The 21,547-nt window shown below is 39.2% G+C and overlaps 1 protein-coding gene across 2 annotated transcripts in view; it reads right to left on the bottom strand.

Annotated features, from left to right (window-relative positions):
* Positions 1-21,547, bottom strand: part of rasgrf2a (Ras protein-specific guanine nucleotide-releasing factor 2a) — a 35,125-nt gene that overhangs the window by 9,894 nt on the left and 3,684 nt on the right. Inside the window, exons 2-15 of one of the 2 annotated variants that reach the window (XM_052117691.1) lie at positions 16,533-16,639; positions 13,091-13,238; positions 12,924-13,013; positions 12,303-12,556; positions 9,716-9,795; positions 9,368-9,561; positions 9,058-9,167; positions 8,507-8,625; positions 7,133-7,293; positions 6,749-6,815; positions 4,602-4,738; positions 2,927-3,009; positions 2,560-2,808; positions 249-341 (exon numbers count right to left, since the gene is read on the bottom strand). In XM_052117691.1, coding sequence (XP_051973651.1) covers positions 249-341; positions 2,560-2,808; positions 2,927-3,009; positions 4,602-4,738; positions 6,749-6,815; positions 7,133-7,293; positions 8,507-8,625; positions 9,058-9,167; positions 9,368-9,561; positions 9,716-9,795; positions 12,303-12,556; positions 12,924-13,013; positions 13,091-13,238; positions 16,533-16,639 — 1,892 coding nt within the window. The remainder of the gene's footprint in view (positions 1-248; positions 342-2,559; positions 2,809-2,926; positions 3,010-4,601; positions 4,739-6,748; positions 6,816-7,132; positions 7,294-8,506; positions 8,626-9,057; positions 9,168-9,367; positions 9,562-9,715; positions 9,796-12,302; positions 12,557-12,923; positions 13,014-13,090; positions 13,239-16,532; positions 16,640-21,547) is intronic. The other variant, XM_052117692.1, reaches the window with a different exon arrangement.

The following is a 21,547-nucleotide window of genomic DNA, read 5'->3' as shown; positions in this document are numbered from 1 at the left end:
CCAGAATTATCGCTTTTGGGAGAACTATCCCTTTAAGAAAACAGCATGTTTAAAAAGGGTCATGAAGAGGGTGGAAAGTGTTCATGAAAAACTAATTTGCGAAACAAACTTTGACTAACATTATTAGTGGACTTCTGGGGAATAAAACATTCGACCTAAAATTAAAAAAAGAATTTCGAAAGTGCAGAATATGACCCCCTTTAAGCATGTAAAACAAAGGAAAAAGGTAGAGACGAGTGATGAGTTACTTGGACTGGTCCAGCGCAAGCCTTTTGATCTTCAGACTGTAATCTGGACAGATGGACATTATGGACAAACGATCAGATGAATGATACTGAACCCTGTAATCACAGTGACGGAGAGGACAGGAGGATTGTGGGAAGTACAGGACAGAGGGAAGAGAGTGAGGGTGAGTGCTGTGCGCCACATTTAGTGTAAATAAAAATAGTAAATAAAAGCAGGGCATATAGGCCGAAACTAGATTAATTTCCTTCCACATGTGTAATTATTTAGATTTGGTCATAAATGGCTCTGATCCATAACTAGAAATATACAATATAAACTAGAACATAGAGAGAGTCCTCAATTCATTTGATTCAATCAATATGTAAACTGAATCTATACATGCATCTCAATCACAATGACAATTGTTATGGATGGGTGATATGTCCATTAAAACGCTAAACCTTGTGTGTACAGTTTCTAATGCATTTGTTTATGTTTGGATTAAAATGACAATAAATACATAATTTTTCCTTTTAAATGATAGGCACCCCTTTACCTTTAAAATGCATGTCACCTTTGACCTTTCTCAGTAGTTTTTTTTAATCACTTTTTGGTCAAATGTTATATATTGTGATATGATTAGGAGTTTCTTCAACTTTAGGCACTAAAGGAGATCACACATGCCCAGCGCTATATACGGGTCTAAACGGGGTTTAAAATGTTTTGTGATCGGGTCACAAAAACCATGTGACTGCATCACATTTGAGGTGCAAACGCTAATCTGTCCAGTATGTGTCCCGGCCTCAGTGAAGCTCCACCCCTCACCTGTCAATCAACCGCTGTGCTAAAACAAGACTTTAAACTTTGCCGTTTACGAGCGGCTTTAAAAGAAAATAAACATCCCATCTGAAAAAGTTAAAAAGCAGACATATACACAATAACAAGAGCTTCACGGATCTTCTTCAGCGTGTCCGGTTTCAAAACAGACGAGAAGCACGAACACATGAAGCTCCTTTAATACATGTAATCCACTACAATAACAGATAATTACGCGTTGCGTTTGTGCTTGGATTAAATTTCAACCGCATCTGGGAGAAACAGCGCATCATTGTTTTCATGCTTTCTTTGTCTTTTCTGACTTTCTTGCGCTTTATTATCATGCAGTAACACACTGACATGATTGATGTATGTCATCATGAGACCCTCCCCTCCAAATCTGATCACAAGTGGTCACTGGAGACGCATGTAAGTGACCAGGTGTAAACAGTGAAGTGTATCACCTGACCACATGTGATCAGATCACCTGAGACGCATCGTAACACCAGGTGGAAACGGGGCCTATTAAGTAAAATCTTGTTCAAATATATTTCACACTCTCACTAGTTTGTTTATTTAATTTGACTATTAACAATGTTCAGCAATGTATGTACATGCATCACAGGAGATTAAATTGTTGAAATTCATAGCTAACCATTTCTGTATCCTAAATGCACACAAATATATAATATTTTCACACTTTTTGTGTAATCTGGCAAAATTACAGCTTGACTGGAAATGACCTGTCACATATTTCATCTCAAGCATGCTCTTCATGACACTTTTGTCCACTTGTTTAACAAGAACATTAACTTTTGAAAAAACGTTATGAGGGGCGACATTTTTGGTGTGTGGAAATGACACTACAGCGGTGGAGAAAAGTCATAATTAATTTTTTATTTAATAGAAATAATTTTCACACAAATATTGAAATCATTTATGTTTATTTCACTGTTTGTTTAGATGATCGTAATTTTAATAATTAAAAAATTATAATGGATTTTCATAGTATGTCTGGGTCTAAAGGCCAAACAGTGAAACAGTGAAATCTGTACATATAAGGCATTTGAAAAGTAACAAATATAGATGAACCAGACCTTCCAGAAACCTTCCAATTCAGTTTTAATGACATTTTCATATAACGAAAAGTAAAAGTTAAGAAAATCTGCGCGTTTTAATAAAAATCAACCCTAGAGACATGAAAGTGCCTGAAGGTGAAGAAACTCCCATGTACTGTATATACAGTATATACTTATATGTGTGAGAGAGGAATAGAGAGTCATTTAAAAATATATATATATATATATAGTTAATGACCACATATCGTAATATACATTTTGATTGCTTATATGGCCCAACCCTAATGACTGGTATATTAGGCAATGAAGAATTGGTTTCAAATGATTGACAACCAAACAGTATCAATCACAGTAACAGAAACGATTAACTTTTGCATTTCCAAATCCAAATCCAGATGAAACTGCTGCCGTGACAGAAACCGGATGTGTGCGCTCTCACCTGACAGGTATAGATGTGAAGGGTTTCTTGTAGATGTCGGCCAGTTTGTCCATCACCACAGAAGAGGCGGTAAAGATTCGGTAGGTGTGCAGAAAGGTGTTGAGGAAGTCTATGGACAGGAAGCGCAGGTCCGTCAGTCTCTCCAGAAGTCTCTCCACACTGGCGTAACGGATCTGCGGTACCTTGCAAGAGTTGAGGGTCTTACTAAAACAGATGTCCACGTCGTCTTTGTGCAGTCGAGCATCAGACCTGCAGATCATATTTATGGGCAAATAGTTTACGTGTTTATGTGGGAATGTGGTGTAAGAACAAAGTTGATCGAATGCCATTGAAATTGAATCTAAAGTCTGGACTGATCGTGTCTTACTTGATCATGTGCGGCACAGTGACTTTGGAGTTGTCTTCAAAAACGCTGGTCATCAAGCCGTTGCAGCGAATGTTGTCAATGCACTGTGTAAACAAATAAATACATATTAAAATGTCTTCATTCTCTATACAATGTACTATGTAAAAGGAGCAAGTTTGGGCAAACTAGGCGTGCACGATATATTATTGATTGTATGAGCCAATATTAGTGTTTTTAATTATCATCATTAGGCTGATATAGCATGACTTATGTTTTCCAATTAAAATATTTGGCACTTTTTATACAAAAGTATCAAACCATTGCTCGTCTTTACTGTATGTTGTAATGTTTTGATGCATGATTTCACTTGTAAAGCATGTACAATTATAGTGTGGAGTTTGTTGTAGTGTGAATGCTGATTTTAACCTTGTGAGGCACAATACTATTATATTCATTAACATTAATAAATGCATTCCTAAATATTTACTGTGCATTATCACATGGTCATAAAAAGCTGAAAAATTTTGCTTTCAGAGGTTTTATATGGAGTTAGGATGAAAATGAGGTGCATTTCAAACTGTTCTGAGACCAGTGCAGATAGACAGCACACTGGAGGTTAAGTCATGCACTAAATAGGGAGCAAGGGAGCATCCTATAGCTCTCTATAACTGTTCTGAGACCAGTGCAGACAGACAGCACACTGGAGGTTAAGTCATGCACTAAATAGGGAGCAAGGGAGCATCCTATAGCTCTCTATAACTGTTCTGAGACCAGTGCAGACAGACAGCACACTAGTGGTTAAGTCATGCACTAAATAGGGAGCAAGGGAGCATCCTATAGCTCTCTATGCAGAGAGTTTAGGAGTGAAGTGCGTTCACTCCTAAAATCTGATCAAAAGTTCAGTTTCAGGCTGCAGATGATGTTTGGATCACTCAACATGTTTGACACACATGGGACGATGATCGTCAGTACATAGATTCACTATTTTTAATGTAGGATTTTATTTTAACATGGTTGCCAGTGATTGGATGATACTTTGAATCAGAATTAATTATGCTAATTTCTGATGTATCGTCTCAAAAACATGAATAACAAACACTCCTGGAAATACACCAAAAATCTGAATTTCTATAGCTTTGTATTATTTAAAATGTCACAACTTAGTCTCGCTGTCCACATATGTGGACGTCCATTTTCAGAAAAATGATTTGCTCTGGAATTATTATTTTTTTGCATGTTTATTAGGTGCTACTAGTTACAAACTAAAAAGGGAAATGGAAAAATGCACGCATCAGTCACGCTCGAGTCTCAGGAGGTTAAAGTTAAAAAAAAATATGAATATAACAAAATACAATAACAGGCTTTCAGTATCAGGAAAAAGTTCTGATATTGGTGCATCCCTAGAGAAAACTAAATATAGTATGCAAAATCCTTTCTAGTAAAGTCAGTAAAAATCTACTTATGTCTATGCAAATATTATGAAAACTTCATGTATGTTGCTTTCTATCTGAAAACCCTCTTAAACAAGAGGGCGTATGAACGACTCCACAAATGTCCCTAGAGTCTCCACCACGTACACCGTGACAAAACAAATGTTTGCCCTTTTTTGCTTGTTGTTGCCATCTTGGGCATCTTAAAATCACTGTCTGAAACTCTCCCTGAGCAATATATGTCATGTATATATGTGTGTTTTCACCTGGCTGATGTCGCTGGTCCAGGCAGCTTTCTCCTGTCGAGACGGCGCGAGTAGCACGACTGAAAACGGCGGCCCATCGGCAGGTTCAACCACGATTTTGAACTCCAAATGGTTGAATCCTTGACCAGCAGCATTATCTGAAGAGTGCAAGAACAGAGCAATTTATATCGAACGGATTGTCTACGTTAAAATTTATTTAACAATATTTATTATTAAACAAGCAGCCTATTGAAACTTAATGGAGTATTCTGGGTTCAATACAAGTTGAGCTCAATCGACAGCATTTGTGGCTTAATGTTGATTATCACAAAAAGTAATTCTGACTCGTCCCTCCTTTTCTTTAAACAAAGCTAAAATCTAGGTTACAGTGAGGCACTGTCAATGGGGCCAATTTTGGAGGGTTTAAAGACAGAAATGTGGAGCTTATAGTGTTATAAAAGCACTTACAATAATTCTCCTGTTAAAACTTGTGTATTTTTTTGAGCTGTAAAATCATTTTAGGGTTTTAGAGTTTGTTGACATTACATCGTTATGGCAACAAAGTTGTAAAATTGGCTATAACTTTACAAAGAACAGGTTGCATTGTATAGGCGAGTATTTTAATGTTTACCGATTGGCGCCAGGACTGGCCTGGTAATCAGGTGTACTAGGCATTTTCCCGGTGGGCCGACTCATTTTGGGGCCGATCAGGGGTGGACTGGCCATCGGGAGAACCGAGCGGGCCAGTTGGTCGGCTGCAAAATGGGCCGAATGGGCCGCGATAAGCTAAAATGAGCCACCACATTATGCAGAACGGACCACAAAATGGTGCAGCGATATGCAGAAAAGGACAGCGAACACCCCCGCTCAACGTTTGGGCCAGTTGCTATGTAAAATCCTGGGCCGATTTCTCTTCCCAGTCCAGCCCTGATTGGCCCCATATCTTAACAAATGTTTCTATTCTTATTGTGTGCGATTCAGCCATTCACATTGATTCATAATCTTTCATCAGAATGGAATAACTTTCTCTACCTCTAAAATGACTTTCAATGCCGTGTGGGCGATGAGAGATATATTAACCAATAATATCATAGCCTAACTTTTCCATCCAATCAAATATCTCTCTGAGATTATTTTTCCATCCAATCAAATATCTCTCTACATTAGTTCCGGTATTCCCAATTTGGATTGCCTAAGTCCTCGTGGCAGCGTAGTGACTCAGTGCCTCAATCCGGTTGGTGGAGGACGATTCCCAGTTGCCTCCTTGTATGAGACTGTCAATCCGTGCATCTTATCACGTGACTTGTTGAGCACGTTACCGCGGAGACATAGCACGTGTGGAGGCTTCACGCTATTCTCCGCGGCATCCATGCTCAACTCGCCACATGCCCCACCGAGAGCGAACCACATTAAAGCGACCACGAGGAGGTTACCCCATGTGACTCTACCCTCCCTACCAACCGGACCAGTTTGGTTGCTTAGGATTGACCTGGCTGGAGTCACTCAGCACACCCTGGATTCGATCTAGCGAACTCTAGGGGTGATAACCAGCAGCTTTACTCGCTGAGCTACCCAGACCCCCAATAAAATTTTATTAAGCTTTATGGGTGTTTCTTCAACTGTCTTATTAAAACATTTTTACACTCACACTAATTTTGGAAAAATGTGTCTATTAACAATGTCCAACATTGTCTGTACATGCATCACTTTTCCATGAAAATTCCCAGCACTGTGTCATTTCCGGCACATCTCCAATTCTGTATTGTGTTTAACAGAATTCTGTGCTGGACATGATGCTGATGGAAATGACATTTAAAAAAATAAATTGATAGAAATAATTTTTACACAACAAATATTGACAATTTTTATGTTCATTTGACTCTTTGTTTAGATGATCATTTTTATGATGGATTTTTTAGAGTTTAATTTTCAAAGTCTGGATCTGGGACATCGCTAAAACAGTGAAATCTCTACATGAAAGGCATTTAAAAAGTGACAAAAATAAATGATGAAGGCCTCTTCAAACCTTTCCAGTTCAGCTGTAATGAGACACTCGCAGAACAAAAAGAAAAAAGTTGAAATCTCTTCGTTTTAATAAAATCAACGCTTAAAGAATTTACGAGTTAAAGAATCACCCGTATAAACTGTTGGTCTGATGTCACACTTACAGTCTTCATCATTAGTGTCGAGCTCTTCGATGAGCGTGCACTCAATCAGAGATAACGTGCCTCCTTGCTGTTGTTCAGAAGGAATGCAGGTACATCATTATTAAGCAATAAAGTTCAATTCCATGAAGTGTTGATGAAAAAAACAACTATTGTGTATCTAGTCAGAGCAAACAGTTAAAGGAATAGCTCACCCATGTAGGAAAATGTCAACATTTACACATAATAACCAGATATCATTTTCTTTCTGATATGAAACAAAAAGGAACATTTTTATTCACAGAAAATCTTCACATATTCTGCCGATCATCTCATTTTCATCTATGGGTGCATTATTTCTTTAAGAAATACAAACACATATTTTATTGTTATTTTTGGTTGACTCACTTTGAGCAGGTGCAGTTTCCCACCGGAGGTGCGTGTGCAGATGAGGAAGTGTTTGGTGAACAGAAAACACTGCCGTTCACCCTCTTTCCTGAGAGACAGCGAACCCAGACGCACTTTACTGAGTTTACCCTTCTCCACAGATGGTATCTGAATCAGAGAACCTACAGGAGAACCACACACACATTAGACACTCATTACAGAGAGGAAACAGAACATTAGAGATCACGGAGGGGTCGCTGCCAGCCGCTGAGAGCCAGAGGAGCCGCGGCCATCCATCGAAGAAGGGGAGTAGTGGTTCCATCAGCCAGAAGACTCGCTGCAGTCCGTCAGGGGAGGAGCCAGCTGGCATCCGCCAGAGGGTGGAGGAGTGTTTGAGGACGGGGCGACACTGCCTCACTCTGTCCCTCTCACCTTTCCCTCCCCTCATCTCTCCCAGGGCTCCATAAAGGCGGGAAAGTCATGACTGGTAAGACTACACCCCCCACCTCCAGGAAGGGAGGGAGGGGATGGGAGTGTGTCTTCCAGGGGTTTCCCCAACCTGAGTCGGGTGATGGAGGAGTGTGACGAGGAGGAGGGCCTGAATCGGGCTAATCATCCGGGAGGCAGGTGAGGCAGAGGTGCCAGTTCGAGAGAGAGAGAGAGAGAGAGAGAGAGAGAGAGAGAGAGACGCACTTGGAAATAAAAAAATAAAAGAATAAAAAAACGACCCCCCCTGACCATTAAAAATTACTTTCATTAGTGCAACCCAGTATAATCAGGTTTACTCAGTAATATTACTGAAGCAAAACCACATAATGTACATTTCTGTTAAATGATTTTGAAAAAAGGATTGTATAAATAAATGATGGGTTCCTTTAGGGCAGGGGTGGGGAACGTCAGGCCTCAGGGCCGTATAAGGCCCGCGAGATCATTTTACCCGGCCCGCGAATCCATTTGAGAAATAATTTGAAAAGCAAAAAAATGGCCTTGATTCAACTAACCTGAAATACAAATTCCTTTCAAATAAAGTTTAAAATAATTTTAAATGATAACAACACAAAATATTGTATAATAGACAAAGCTTTTTGGTGTTTTTGGTGTGTAAGCATGTAATGGAATGCGTAAATTAATTTCAACCCACAATCAGAAATTGCAAGCAATTGTATGGCCCGCAAATAATTTCGTAAATACTCAAATGGCCCTTAATGGAAAAAAGGTTCCCCACCCCTGCTTTAGGGAATGCATATATTGATCAAACACATATCTTGAATGCATAATAAGTCATTTTGCATACAGTTGTGATATATATATATATGTCACCTGAAAACAATGTGTTCTGCAACTTAAGCAACTGCAGCTTCATGTGACAGTACTGAATTACTGTATGTGTCTCACCCTGTCGTACAAATGTCTGACTGGTGTCCAGTAGAATATCACATCCCTCCACGATCATTCGCTCAATCGCAAGATTCTTACGAATATTTTCAGTGTCACTCACTTCATCATGCATCATTCTGAGAATAAATAAACAAGCATTAAACATCAGTCTCATCTCAATAAATCATCAAGATATTATACATGTCGTTTCTGTGTATTTTTAGGTGATTACTTAAAATGCATATGAGACAATATTTTACAGTGACTTGTTCTAGATTTGAAAGCAAGTGTGAGCATTGTCTCGGTTGCATGCATGTTAATAATGAAACTCAAAAGCCTTGTTTGCATTTAAAAGCATCAGTGTTTCTATAGAGAACGCGCTCACACACTGAACACTGCGTTTGATATCAGGGTATCAGCTGTTTAGTGGCTGAAATCAAAAACGAGTTTTACAATGTATTGCTTCAATTATAGAAATAAGATGGTCGCAACCTTTTGGTTTTCTTAGAAATCTTATCACAGAATATATAATGCTCGGTCTGGTTTCTGGTTTTGTGGTCTTTACTCACTTGGACAGTTCCTCCAGTTTGGATTTGGCGAATTCCAGACTCTTGCGCTCCACGTGTTCGTAAGGCGTGTGGGCCAAAAGCTCATGAAGGGTGATGATGTAACGAGGGATCTGGATGACAATTATGATTAAAAAGATATTCTAAAAACTCTAGGTTTGTCTGGAGTAGTATGCTATCATACTTTAATTATTACTGTACATTTGTCGAAATGATTAGGCTGTGCACTATGCTTTTATGAACAAAGTCTGTCTCTGATTTTATTCCTTTAAATACACTCTCATCATTGAAAGGTCAGAGGTCATTTGTTCACCTGAAACATGGGGTAGGTGAGGAAGGTTTCCAGCATTCTGCTTTCACATGCAGCGTTTGCTTCATACTGCTTCAGAAGTTTGTCAAAGTCTCGGTTCTGTTTACAGTTCGCCAAAACCTGCAAACTGTACTGATGGTTGCGCACAAACTCTTGGTAAATGTTCAGCATCGGCAGCAAGATGTCGAAGAGATCCGCTGGAAAATGACAGTTCGGTTATCAGGCATTGATCTTAAATTGACTGATATGTTTGAACTGATAAAGGCATGTAGTTCATAGTGCACATCAGCATTTGGTGGAAGTAAAACTACACATTTTATTTGTCTCGGACAGCATTGGGAAAATGCTTACCTAAAACTAATGTTGGCCAGTTGGCTATCCGCGCCTTCAAGCCTTGATGGAATATCTCATGGAGAAACATTATTGTCTCGCTTGGAAATAAAGACAAATGCAAAAGAAAACACTGATGAATGAAGGAATTAAATGAGAGAAATGGATGGTGAGCATCTCAAGTTAACAATTTCTGTAAAAAGGTTCCGAAAAAGTTCAGAAAAGCCTCATAAGCTTCCGGTAGCTGCGGATTAGACCTTCACAACGTTCAGGAGGAATTTGTGATCATTCGTCCTTACAGAACTGCTCCAGCTCAGACATATTTTTAGGATGTCTGGTGTGAACGTCTCTCTTGAGGTCATTCCACAGCATCTCTATTAGGTTAAGATCTGGGCTCTGACTGGGCCACACAAAATTGAATACATTTTTTTTTAAGACATTCTGTAGTGGATTTAGTTCGATGTTTAGGATCATTGTCCTGCTGCATCACCCAACTTCTACTGAGCTTCAGCTGGCGCACAGACACCCTGACATTATCCTGTAGGATATCTTGATAAATTTGAGAATCAATTTTTCCCTCGATAATGGCAAGCGGTCCAGGCCCCATTGCAGCACAACAGCCCCAAATCATGATGCTCCCTCTACCATACTTCGCCTTTGGGATGATGTTTTAATGTTGGTATGCGGTGCCCTTTTTATGCCATACGTAGTGCTGTGTGTTCTTCCCAAACAATTCAACCTTAGTTTCATCAGTGCACAAAACATCTTTCAAGTAGCATTTTGGAGTGTCAAGGTGGTCTTTGGCAAATTTAAGGCACACAGCAATGTTTTTTTTGGAAAGCAGCCGCTTCCTTCGTGATGTCCTGGCATGAACACCATGCCTGTTTAATGTTTTCCATGTAGTAGACTCAGAACAGAGATGTTAACCAGTTCCACTGATTCATTCAAGTCTTTATCTGTCATTCTAGCGTTCTTTTGTACCTCATTGAGCATTCTGCGGTGTTCCCTTTGAGTCATCTTGGCTGGACGGCCACTTCTAGTGAGACTACCTATAGTACTAATCACTAAATCAGTACTAAATCATCTCCATTTATAGACAGTTTGTCTAACTGTGGACAGATGAATATTAAAGCTCTTCGAGATCCCTGTGTAACCCTTTCCAGCTTTATGCAAAGCAACAGTTCTTGATCGTAGGTCTTCTGAGATCTCTTTCTTGCGAGGCATGGTCCACGTCAGCAGATGCTTCTTGTGAATATCAAACTCAAAATGTTTGAGTGGTTTTAATAGGTCAAAGTAGCTCTAACCCACACCTCCAATCTCGTTTCATTAATTGGATGCCAGGTTTGCCAACTCTTTGTTTGAATGATGTATTCAATATGTACAAGGACAGTACAATAATTTGTGTGTTATTTGTTCAAACAGATTGTGTTTGTTCAATGTTGTAACATAGATAAAGTTCAAAAGCAGATTTTAAGACAAATTTATACATACATGCACGTAATTCCAAAGGGTTCACATACTTTTTCTTGCCATTGTAGACAGACAGACAGGCAGACAGATAGACAGACAGACAGACAGACTGACAGATAGACAGACAGACAGACAGACAGGCAGACAGATAGATAGACAGATAGATAGACAGACAGACAGATAGATAGATAGATAGATAGATAGATAGACAGACAGACAGGCAGACAGACAGATAGACAGATAGATAGACAGACAGACAGACAGACAGATAGATAGATAGATAGATAGACAGATAGATAGACAGACAGACAGACAAACAGATAGACAGACAGACAGATAGATAGACAGATAGACAGACAGATAGATAGACAGACAGACAGACAGACAGGCAGACAGATAGATAGACAGATAGATAGACAGATAGATAGACAGACAGACAGATAGATAGATAGATAGATAGACAGACAGACAGACAGACAAACAGACAGACAGACAGACGATAGATGATAGATGGACAGACAGATAGATAGACAGACAGATAGATAGATGGACAGACAGACAGAAAAACAGACAGACGATAGATGGATAGATGGACAGACAGACAGACAGACAGACAAACAGACGATAGATGGATAGATGGACAGACAGACAGACAGACAGACAAACAGACAGACAGACAGACGATAGATGGATAGATGGACAGACAGATAGATAGACAGACAGATAGATAGAAAGACAGACAGACAGACAGACAGACAGACAGACAGACAAACAGACAGACGATAGATGGATAGATGGACAGACAGACAGACAGACAGACAAACAGACAGACAGACAGACGATAGATGGACAGACAGACAGACAGACAGACAGACAAACAGACAGACAGACAGACGATAGATGGATAGATGGACAGACAGACAGACAGACAGACAGACAAACAGACAGACAGACAGACGATAGATGGATAGATGGACAGACAGACAGACAGACAGACAGACAGACAATTAATAGATTGATAGATTTTATTTACTTATTGGTGCTGCTGCACTCTTGCCAAGCTTCTATTGTAAGTGTATTAATATAATATACAGTAAATATAAATGTACAGTATTCTTCATAAACGCATGAAATATACCTATTAAGGAAGATACTGCTGACATCATCGTGACTGATGGGGGGCTTTTTGGAACTGGCTGCCATTCGGAGTGGCCGCAGAAAGCAGTTGACCAGGATGGACAGTTGGAGAACATACTCAGTCTCAGCCTCCACCATGTTAAAGACAATCTGGTTTCTCTTTCTCATGCTCTCGGCATGAGGGGAGCAGATGTAGTCCTGCACGATAATCTTCCACTTCCTCCTACAGAGCCAACCACGCATGAAGCTCTGCACCTGCAAGAAAACATGTGAGGAGATTCTCATATGGATGCGGTTACAATGGACAAAATCTAACGTGGACACAAAAATACCATTTATTGACAATAAATTTGCTTGCAATGAATTGAAGATGTATTTTAGACAATATTTACTCAAAATTCAGTCATGAATATCAAAACAGAACTGAAACTGAAAATGTGCATAATCCATTGACAAATAAAGGGGTGTACAGACTAAACGTGTTCTTGTGATTAAAAAAAACACTAGGGTCAAAATCAATGTGGACGGACGACAAAACATGATTGGTGTGAACGGTCCCTTAAGATTAGAAATTAAGAGGACTTTAAAACTGGTTTTTTATAGAAATAAAGGAGGCACATACCATCTTGATTTTCTTGATGTCTGAGTCTTCTTCCTCTTGATTGGACTGATAGGGTAACATTCGCTCTTTTGTTTTGTTCAGAACAACAATCTATCAGAACATGACATAGTTAACCTATATAGTGCATTGTAGGAGAAGTCACGAGATGCACATGAAGATGATCTGACCTCTGCTTTGAGTCTCTCAATCTCTGTGTCCTGGTCTTCCAGTTGCAGCCGCAGCTGATTCGCTGCCACCTTCTCCGTCTCCATGATCTGCACCAGGTGAATGTACTTCTGCATGAGAACTTCACGCTCGATGATGAGATCTGAATAGCTGCCAATGACAGAAGATGACAATAACAAAACAGACACATTTACAAAGAGAAGGATATAGGTAAAAATGATCGAACACTAGAGAGATAGATTTGGCCTGCTCCTCAGTGCATATGGACTACTTTTATGATATTTCTATGGTGATTTTTTTGGTAATTTTTGGACCCTGACAGCCCCAGTTTCTATTTATTGTCATTGTATTGAAAGGAGCACTTTGAACTTTCTCCTTTTGTGTTTTACGGTAGAAAAAAGTAGTCATATGGGTTTGGATTGATACAAGGGTGAGTAAATAATGACAGAATTAAACTTTCTGGGTGAGCTATCCCTTTTAGTGTAAGACACTGAGAGTTACATTGATCTTGCTTTTACCAGGCTCCCGTTCTTTACATCAAATCCATGATAAATACTGTCCGTGCTGTCATAACAGAGCTTTCAGTTAAAGCCGGTTTAGTTAAGCCATCACTGAGGTCCTGATCTCTGAACCGCACTCAAATCTGTGACATAATATTCAAACACTGTGCAAGCGTGTGACCCGAGTATGAACTTCTTAAGTGCTGGAAATTACTGAGAGTAGATATACAGAATGTGAAAACAGTGGGATTTGTGCAAAATTCCAAACTGCTGGAATTCTCACTCTGCCCTATGACTCAAAGTTGATATCAAGCCTCATCAAACTAATCAATTAAGTTGCTGGATGAACAGCGTGCTTTAAAATATGGCACAAGCCATTTCTATATTGTTTCTATGGTTTAGGGTTTGTTAAAATCCCCGACTCTTTTAAGTATGAGCAATAGTAGAAGTGACGCCTTCCTCAGCAAACACCACTAAGTAGAAATAAAGGAGTCAATTGTTGACATGCAGTAAGAGAATAGAGAAGTAAAATGAATGTGAATAGCAGAGCTCAGATCATTTAAATGCAAACTTCGCTTTCTTTGCAAATCTGAGCAGAGTTTGAGACATTGTGGAGATCTCTTCTGAAAATCTAGAGGAGACACGTGTGAGAATATTGGGGTCATTTGTTCGGGAGAAACATCTGAGAATCTGGAAACTTAAGGGTTAAGTGTGTGATGTATGCACCGCTAGCGTCACCCAACAAAATTGGAAAAATAATGACAGGCTGTTCGGAATCCTCAAACAAACAAGCAAACTAATTTACAAACTAAACAAGTTAACTAAACGAACGAACTAGCTAACTAACAAGCAAATTCAGCTCACTAAACTAGCTAACTTACAAAGTTACAACGTAACAAATAAACTAACTATGAACTAATTAACAGACTTACAAATATACTTAACTAAACAAGTTGAACAAACTAGTTAACTAATTAACAAACTAACTAAACTGACTAACTTACAAAGTTACAACGTAACAAATAAACTAACTATAATTAAACTAACAAATAAATTCAACTAAACAAGCTGCACGAACTGACTAACTAACAAACTAACTAATTAACTCACTAAATTAGCTAACCTAAAAAGTAACAATTAACTAATAAACTAACTATAAACTAATTAACAAACTAACATTAAACTATACAAGTTAAACGAGCAAATGAATGAACAAAAAACTAACAAACAAATAAACAAACAATCTAACTAACTAGCAAATTAACAGACTCACTAAACTAACTAACTTTCAAATAAACTAATAAAATAAACAAAATAATTATCCAACCAACTAAATAAACTAACAAACTAAAACTAACAACTAAACAAACTAAACAAAATAATTAATTAACAAACTAACTAACAAATAAACTAATTAAACAAATTAACCAACCAACTAACTAACTAAACAAACTAATTAAGAAACGAAACAAACCAACTAACTCGCTGACAAACTAACAAACTAAAACTAACAAATAAACAAACTAATAAAAATAATTAACTAACAAACTAATTAACAAACTAACTAACAAATAAACTAATTAAACTAATTAACCAACTAACTAACTAACTAAACAAACTAATTAAGAAACTAAACAAACCAACTAACATGAACAAACTAAACAAAATAATTAACAAATAAACGAATTAAACAAACTAACCAACTAACTAACTGACTGACTAACGGACTGACTAACTAACCAACCAACCAACCAACCAACCAACCAACCAACCAACCAACTAACTAACTAACTAACTAACTAACTAACTAACTAACTAACTAACTAACGGACTAACAGACTGACTGACTGACTAACCAACCAACTAACTAACTAACGGACTGACTGACTAACTAACTAACTAAACAAACTAATTAAGAAACTAAACAAACCAACTAACTCACTGACAAACAAATAAACTAAAATGAACAAAATAAACAAAATAATTAAAAAATAAATGAATTTAACCAACTAACTGACTGACTAACTAACCAACTAACTAACTGACTGACTGACTAACGGACTGACTAACCAACCAACCAACCAACCAACCAACTAATTAACAAACTAACTAACTAACTAACTAACTGACTGACTAACTAATGGACTGACTGACTGACTAACCAACCAACTAACTAAATAACTAACTAACTAACGGACTGACTGACTGACTAACTAACTAACTAAACCAACTAACTCACTGACAAACTAACAAACTAAAACTAACAAAATGAGTTAACAAACTTAGAAACCAACTAACTAACTAACTAATGGACTGACTGACTGACTGACTGACTGACTGACTAACTAATGGACTGACTGACTGACTGACTGACTAACTAATGGACTGACTGACTGACTGACTGACTGACTGACTAACCAACCAACTAACTAACTAACTAACTAACGGACTGACTGACTAACTAACTAACGGACTGACTGACTGACTGACTGACTAACTAATGGACTGACTGACTGACTAACCAACCAACTAACTAACTAACGGACTGACTGACTGACTGACTAACTAACGGACTGACTGACTGACTAACGGACTGACTGACTAACTAACTAACGGACTGACTGACTGACTAACTAACGGACTGACTGACTGACTGACTGACTAACTAACGGACTGACTGACTAACTAACTAACGGACTGACTGACTGACTGACTGACTAACTAATGGACTGACTGACTGACTAACTAACTAACTAACTAACTAACGGACTAACTCACTGACAAACTAACAAACTAAAACTAACAAACTGAGTTAACAAACTTAGAAACCAACTAACTAACTAACAAAACAAACTAACTAAATCATGCATCTTTTGAAAGTCTTGATTTGTGCACACATTGTAAAACACTGAAGTTAATATACTGTTGTGGTTTATTGCTGTACCTGCCCTGCTGAAGTGCCTCCACCCACTCGCTGCAGTCGGCATCCTCCTCCGTGCGCAGTTCCAGAGGCTTCTGTCCATCATGGCCAAAAATCACCTGAAAATAATGCTAAATAAGACAAGAAATTATACATTAGAGAGTGTAGGTCATCAATCAAAATTAAGTATCACATTCAGCCGATGGTGGGGCAGAATTAAAACAGTTCTGACCTAAATACAGACGCTCCCTGCGGCCACTGGCATAAACTAGCATGCGCTTATTAAAATTAAGTGACTAAAACGAAATGAAGTGCTACAGAGTTATTTTGCCCTAAAATCACACAGAAAGATATGACTGTCTCTATTGTGTCTGGTAGGGGAGAAAATAAATCTATTTTGGATTAAAGAAAATTGGTGCAAAAATCAATGTAAAGAGACCAAGAGACTTTTTGTTACTATTAAAGGAAGTAAAAGAAATATTACCATGGTGTATAAACACTTATACTGTATGTGTGTATATATATATATATATATAATAAAAGTAAATGGAAATTTCATTTTGGTGAGATTCACTACTAAATAAGCGCTGGTGCATGGAAATTAAGAGTGTAAAAAGGATGTAGGCTTAAGGGCTCGTCTGTGTATTCCTGATGCATGGCTGTGTGTGTGTGTGTGTGTGTGTGTGTGTGTGTGTGTGTGTGTGTGTGTGTGTGTGTGTGTGATTATGTAACCACAGAGCTTCTCCTCTCTGTGTTTAATGCACTGTCCTCAGCCGCAGGCCATGTTTAAACCGACAGATAACAATAGACATGACCGTCCCACAAATATTTCTAAATCGGTTTCATTTTCACCGACCCACAAAACTATAATCAAAACTACCACATCCATCGATTCTGTCAGTGTTGCCATGTGCGCTTTTTATGAGTGACTTTGGGCTTGTTTTTTTGCGTATTAGTCACATATACAGTATATATATATATATATATAGGGCAGTCATGGGTTGCGTTTTTATACAGTATATAATAAATATATATATATATATATATATATTTTTAAAGGCTATAACAACTGAAAAGACAATATTTTGCAGCAAGTTGCAATTTAGCTTTGTTTTATGTTTTATGAAATCTTTAATTTTGCTTTGAGGAAACTAATAGGGGTTGCTCATTTTTATTTATTTTTGGTGAGGCAAGTCATTTACTTGGGACTGTATATGACTTCTTTTCCTTGCAAGATCTGGCAACAATGTTTTCCATGATAATTTACAATAACATAGAAGTGTAAGATTCAACACTTCTATCTGCTTTCTTTGCATAATCTTTCACGTAGCGTAGTTTGTTTTCCCGGTGTGCATGTGTTTTCTTGGTTTACGCACACAAATGCACCCAGATCGTCCTTCTGAAGTGATGCACTGTAGACTTTTATCCAAACGACCCCGTCTAAGAGAAACACACTGCCACTGGCACTACTATTCTTAGATGGACAATCCTCTATTGTGCAACAGAAGAGCACTCACAAATGTGTGCAAACCGTTTATGGTCAGCAGAGCTCATGAAATTGCAGTTTTCACTGAAAGCTCTTTCTCCAGATGGGCTACATCTGCAAAATCCACGAACTAATAGGACAAAATATTGTAAAGTCAACATGAAACGGCTTTCACACCCATTTCACTTTCATAATATGATGCATTTCTAAATTGTGCATGATATAACAAGGGAGAAAAAGTAGGCTGGGACTTGTTTTTATCCATTAAGAGTTGACTGGATTATGAAAAGTGGGCGTTCCTTATCAGAATGGAGTCAGGTGGTTAAACGGGAGGGGTTGAAAACATTTGAGAGATTTGTTCCGATTTGTTCTTTTTGGCATAATTTTTACAGTAAATATTTTTAGTAAAAACACTTTTTACACCAATTGGCAACAGATGCACGTAATTTATTGGTTTTGAGTGAGTTATTAAACCATTGATGAAGTACATGACCAAAATGACTCTAATTTTACTTTAATTAATAATAAAAGTAATTAATAATAAAATTAGCAGGTCTACAAATCTACTTAGAGACTTCAGCAGTGTTTAAGCATCACAGGGCCGTTTGTAGGCATAGGCAAACTATGCGGTCATCTAGGGCGCCACCCAGGGCTGGACTGGTAATCTGGCATTCCGGGCATTTTCCTGGTGGGCCAACACACTTTTGGGACAATCAGGGGCGTAATGTCCATCCGGAGAACCGAGCAGGCTGGTGGTTCAGCCACGAAACGTGCCGAATGTGCCGCGATAAGCAACAATGAGCCGTCGCGGTATACAGAATGGACCACAAAACGGCGCCACGATTTGCTGAAAAGGACAGCGAAGCCAGTTGCCATGTAAAATCACGGGACGATTTCTCTTCCCTGGCACCACAAAGGGCTGGACTGGTAATCTGGCATACCGGGCATTTTCCCGGTGGGCCGATGCACTTTGGGGCTGATCAGAGGCGGACTGGCCATCGAGAGAACCGAGCGGGCTGGTGGGTCAGCCACAAAACGGGCCGAATGGGCCGTGATAATCTAAAATGAGCCGCTGCGTTATGCAGAATGGACCACAAAACAGCGCAGCAATATTCAGAAAAGGACAGTGAAGTTGTCAGTTGCTAAGTAAAGATGGTATGTAAAATCCCAGGCCGATTTCTCTTCCCAGTCCAGCCCTGGCGCCACCTGCTGGGAGGTCGCCAAAGGAGAGGCCTCTGCCATACCCCCAACGGTATTCAGATCTTGCATAGGGTGCCAGAATAGTCTGAAATGGTACTGAAGCATCATAAGCGTCTTCCCCACAAATGACAAAGCAAATCTATCATTTGGTGAACTGTTGTGCATGACTACCAAGCTATACAAAAGGCCAACTATATTAGCCTAAAAAAATGATACGTTTCAATTACACCCTGATGTCATTATGATGTCATCATCAGTCACTTTTACTCATAATTTATCCAGCCCCTTTCTCTGCATGTTAAACGAGATTACAGAACTAAACCAATGACTCTCCTCCTCCTCTTTTTCAGTCAGTCAACAGACACTGATCCTCACTTGGTCATGAATCATCTCATTGAAACTCAAATGACCGACTAATTCATTGAAGGGGTGTTTTAGTGTGTCAAACCAATGATATGCTCCATCACAGCCTGCACTTGAATGCTATTGGCTCGTGCTATAGTCAGTCTTTACAAGTGGGAAAAGCCACCAAAGCACTCTTTTATACTCATTTAGAACAAAGTGCACTGATGCTTCATGCACAAAAAGACAAGATACTGTACATGCATTAACAAAGTACATAGCGTCAATTTTGATTTCATGTTGACGTTGAACTCCAGGCTCTTGTTGAAAGTCAGCTGATTCGCTAGCAGGCTGCTGGTATACATTGCGTAACATTTTAAAGCAAGTACTTTAAGCATAATACAGTGGCACTTCAACACGACATCAAACCTGATTTCCATAGTTACACAAGTCATCAGCTCGATGGCTCTGTCGAACATATTTAATTTGCATCTCAATCTTTATCAGGTACATTCAAAGAGGCAGATTATCTCTGCACGGCCCAAACCGTAGACAGAATAAAAATCATCAATCAGATAATGGAGTTATAAGCACTAATAATGCATTTGCAGAAACATAGCAACTAGAAACTAGAAAGTACAATCACATTTTAAAAATATTACAATAATTAATTGTAAATGCATTCTCAACTAAAAGCAGCCATTACATACAGAAGTTTTTTGCACCAATAAATGAGTGTTTTATAAAAATGCAGGTTACTTTGCACATCACAAAAACCTGCTTATTTAAGTTAGCCCTGAAATCATAGCACAACCCGGCTTCTTCTTTATAATTCTGTAGGAGCACATTGAAACTCTATGATGTTTTGCATTGTTTGAAGTGTCCAATACATCATACGGCCGAGAAAGAGACACTGTAATGGTGCAAAGAGGCGTCTGATCCACGTCAAATGCTACTACAATATATGTCAATATCATTAACAGTAATTCTAAACTTTGCGAATGATGTTGATCATCTCCTATCAAGGCCACATGTCAAGGTCTGGGTAGATTAGATGGTAAAAGAACAATCAGTTCTCATAGACATTGTGTTGAATGCAGGAGAAATGGTCAGGAGTAAAGACCTGAGCGACTTTGACATGGGCCAGATTGTTATGGCATCTCTGAAACGGCAAGGCTTGTGGGGTGCTCCCGGTCAGCAGTGGTCAGAGGAGGAACAAACCACAAACCGGCGACAGGGTGTTGGGCGCTCAAGGCACATCGATGCACGAGGGCAACGAAGAATATCCAGTCTGGTCCGAACTGACAGAAGGTCTACTGTGGCACAAGCCACAGAACATTTTAATCATCGGTACGGGTGGAATGCGTCACAGTACACAGTGCATTTCACCCTGCTGAGTCTGGGACTGTGTAGCCACAGACCGGTCAGAGTGCCCAAGATGACTCCTGTCCACCAATGAAAGTGCCTACAATGGGCACACGAATGTCAGAACTGGACCTTGGAGCAGTGGAAGAAGATCGCCTGGTCCCGATGAGTCCAGTTTTCTTTTACATCACGTGGACGGCCGTGCTTACCTGGGGTAGTGATGGCAACAGGGTGCATTATGAGAAGACGACAAGCCGGTTGGAGGAGTGTGATACACTGGGAAATGTTCTGCTGGGAAACCCTGGGTCTGGACTTTCATGGGGACGTCAATTTGGCACATGCCACCTACCTAAACGTAGTTGCAGACCAGGTACACCCCTTCATGGCAATGGTAATCCCTGATGGCAGTGGCCTCTTTCAGCAGGATAATGCGCCCTGCCACGCTGCACACATTGTTCAGGAATGGTTTGAGGAACATGATGAAGAGTTCAAGGTGTTGCCCTGGCCTCCCAATTCCCCAGATCTCAATCCGACTGAGCATCTGTGGGATGTGCTGGAACAACAATCCGATCCAAGGAGACCCCACCTCGCAACTTACAGGACATGAAAGATCTGCTGCTAATGTCTTGGTGCCAGATACCACAGG

The sequence above is a fragment of the Xyrauchen texanus genome, chromosome 44, assembly GCF_025860055.1.
Source record: "Xyrauchen texanus isolate HMW12.3.18 chromosome 44, RBS_HiC_50CHRs, whole genome shotgun sequence".
NCBI lineage: Eukaryota > Metazoa > Chordata > Actinopteri > Cypriniformes > Catostomidae > Xyrauchen > Xyrauchen texanus.
Note: the sequence above shows the minus strand (reverse complement) of the source record. Positions and strands in the feature narration are given on the sequence as shown.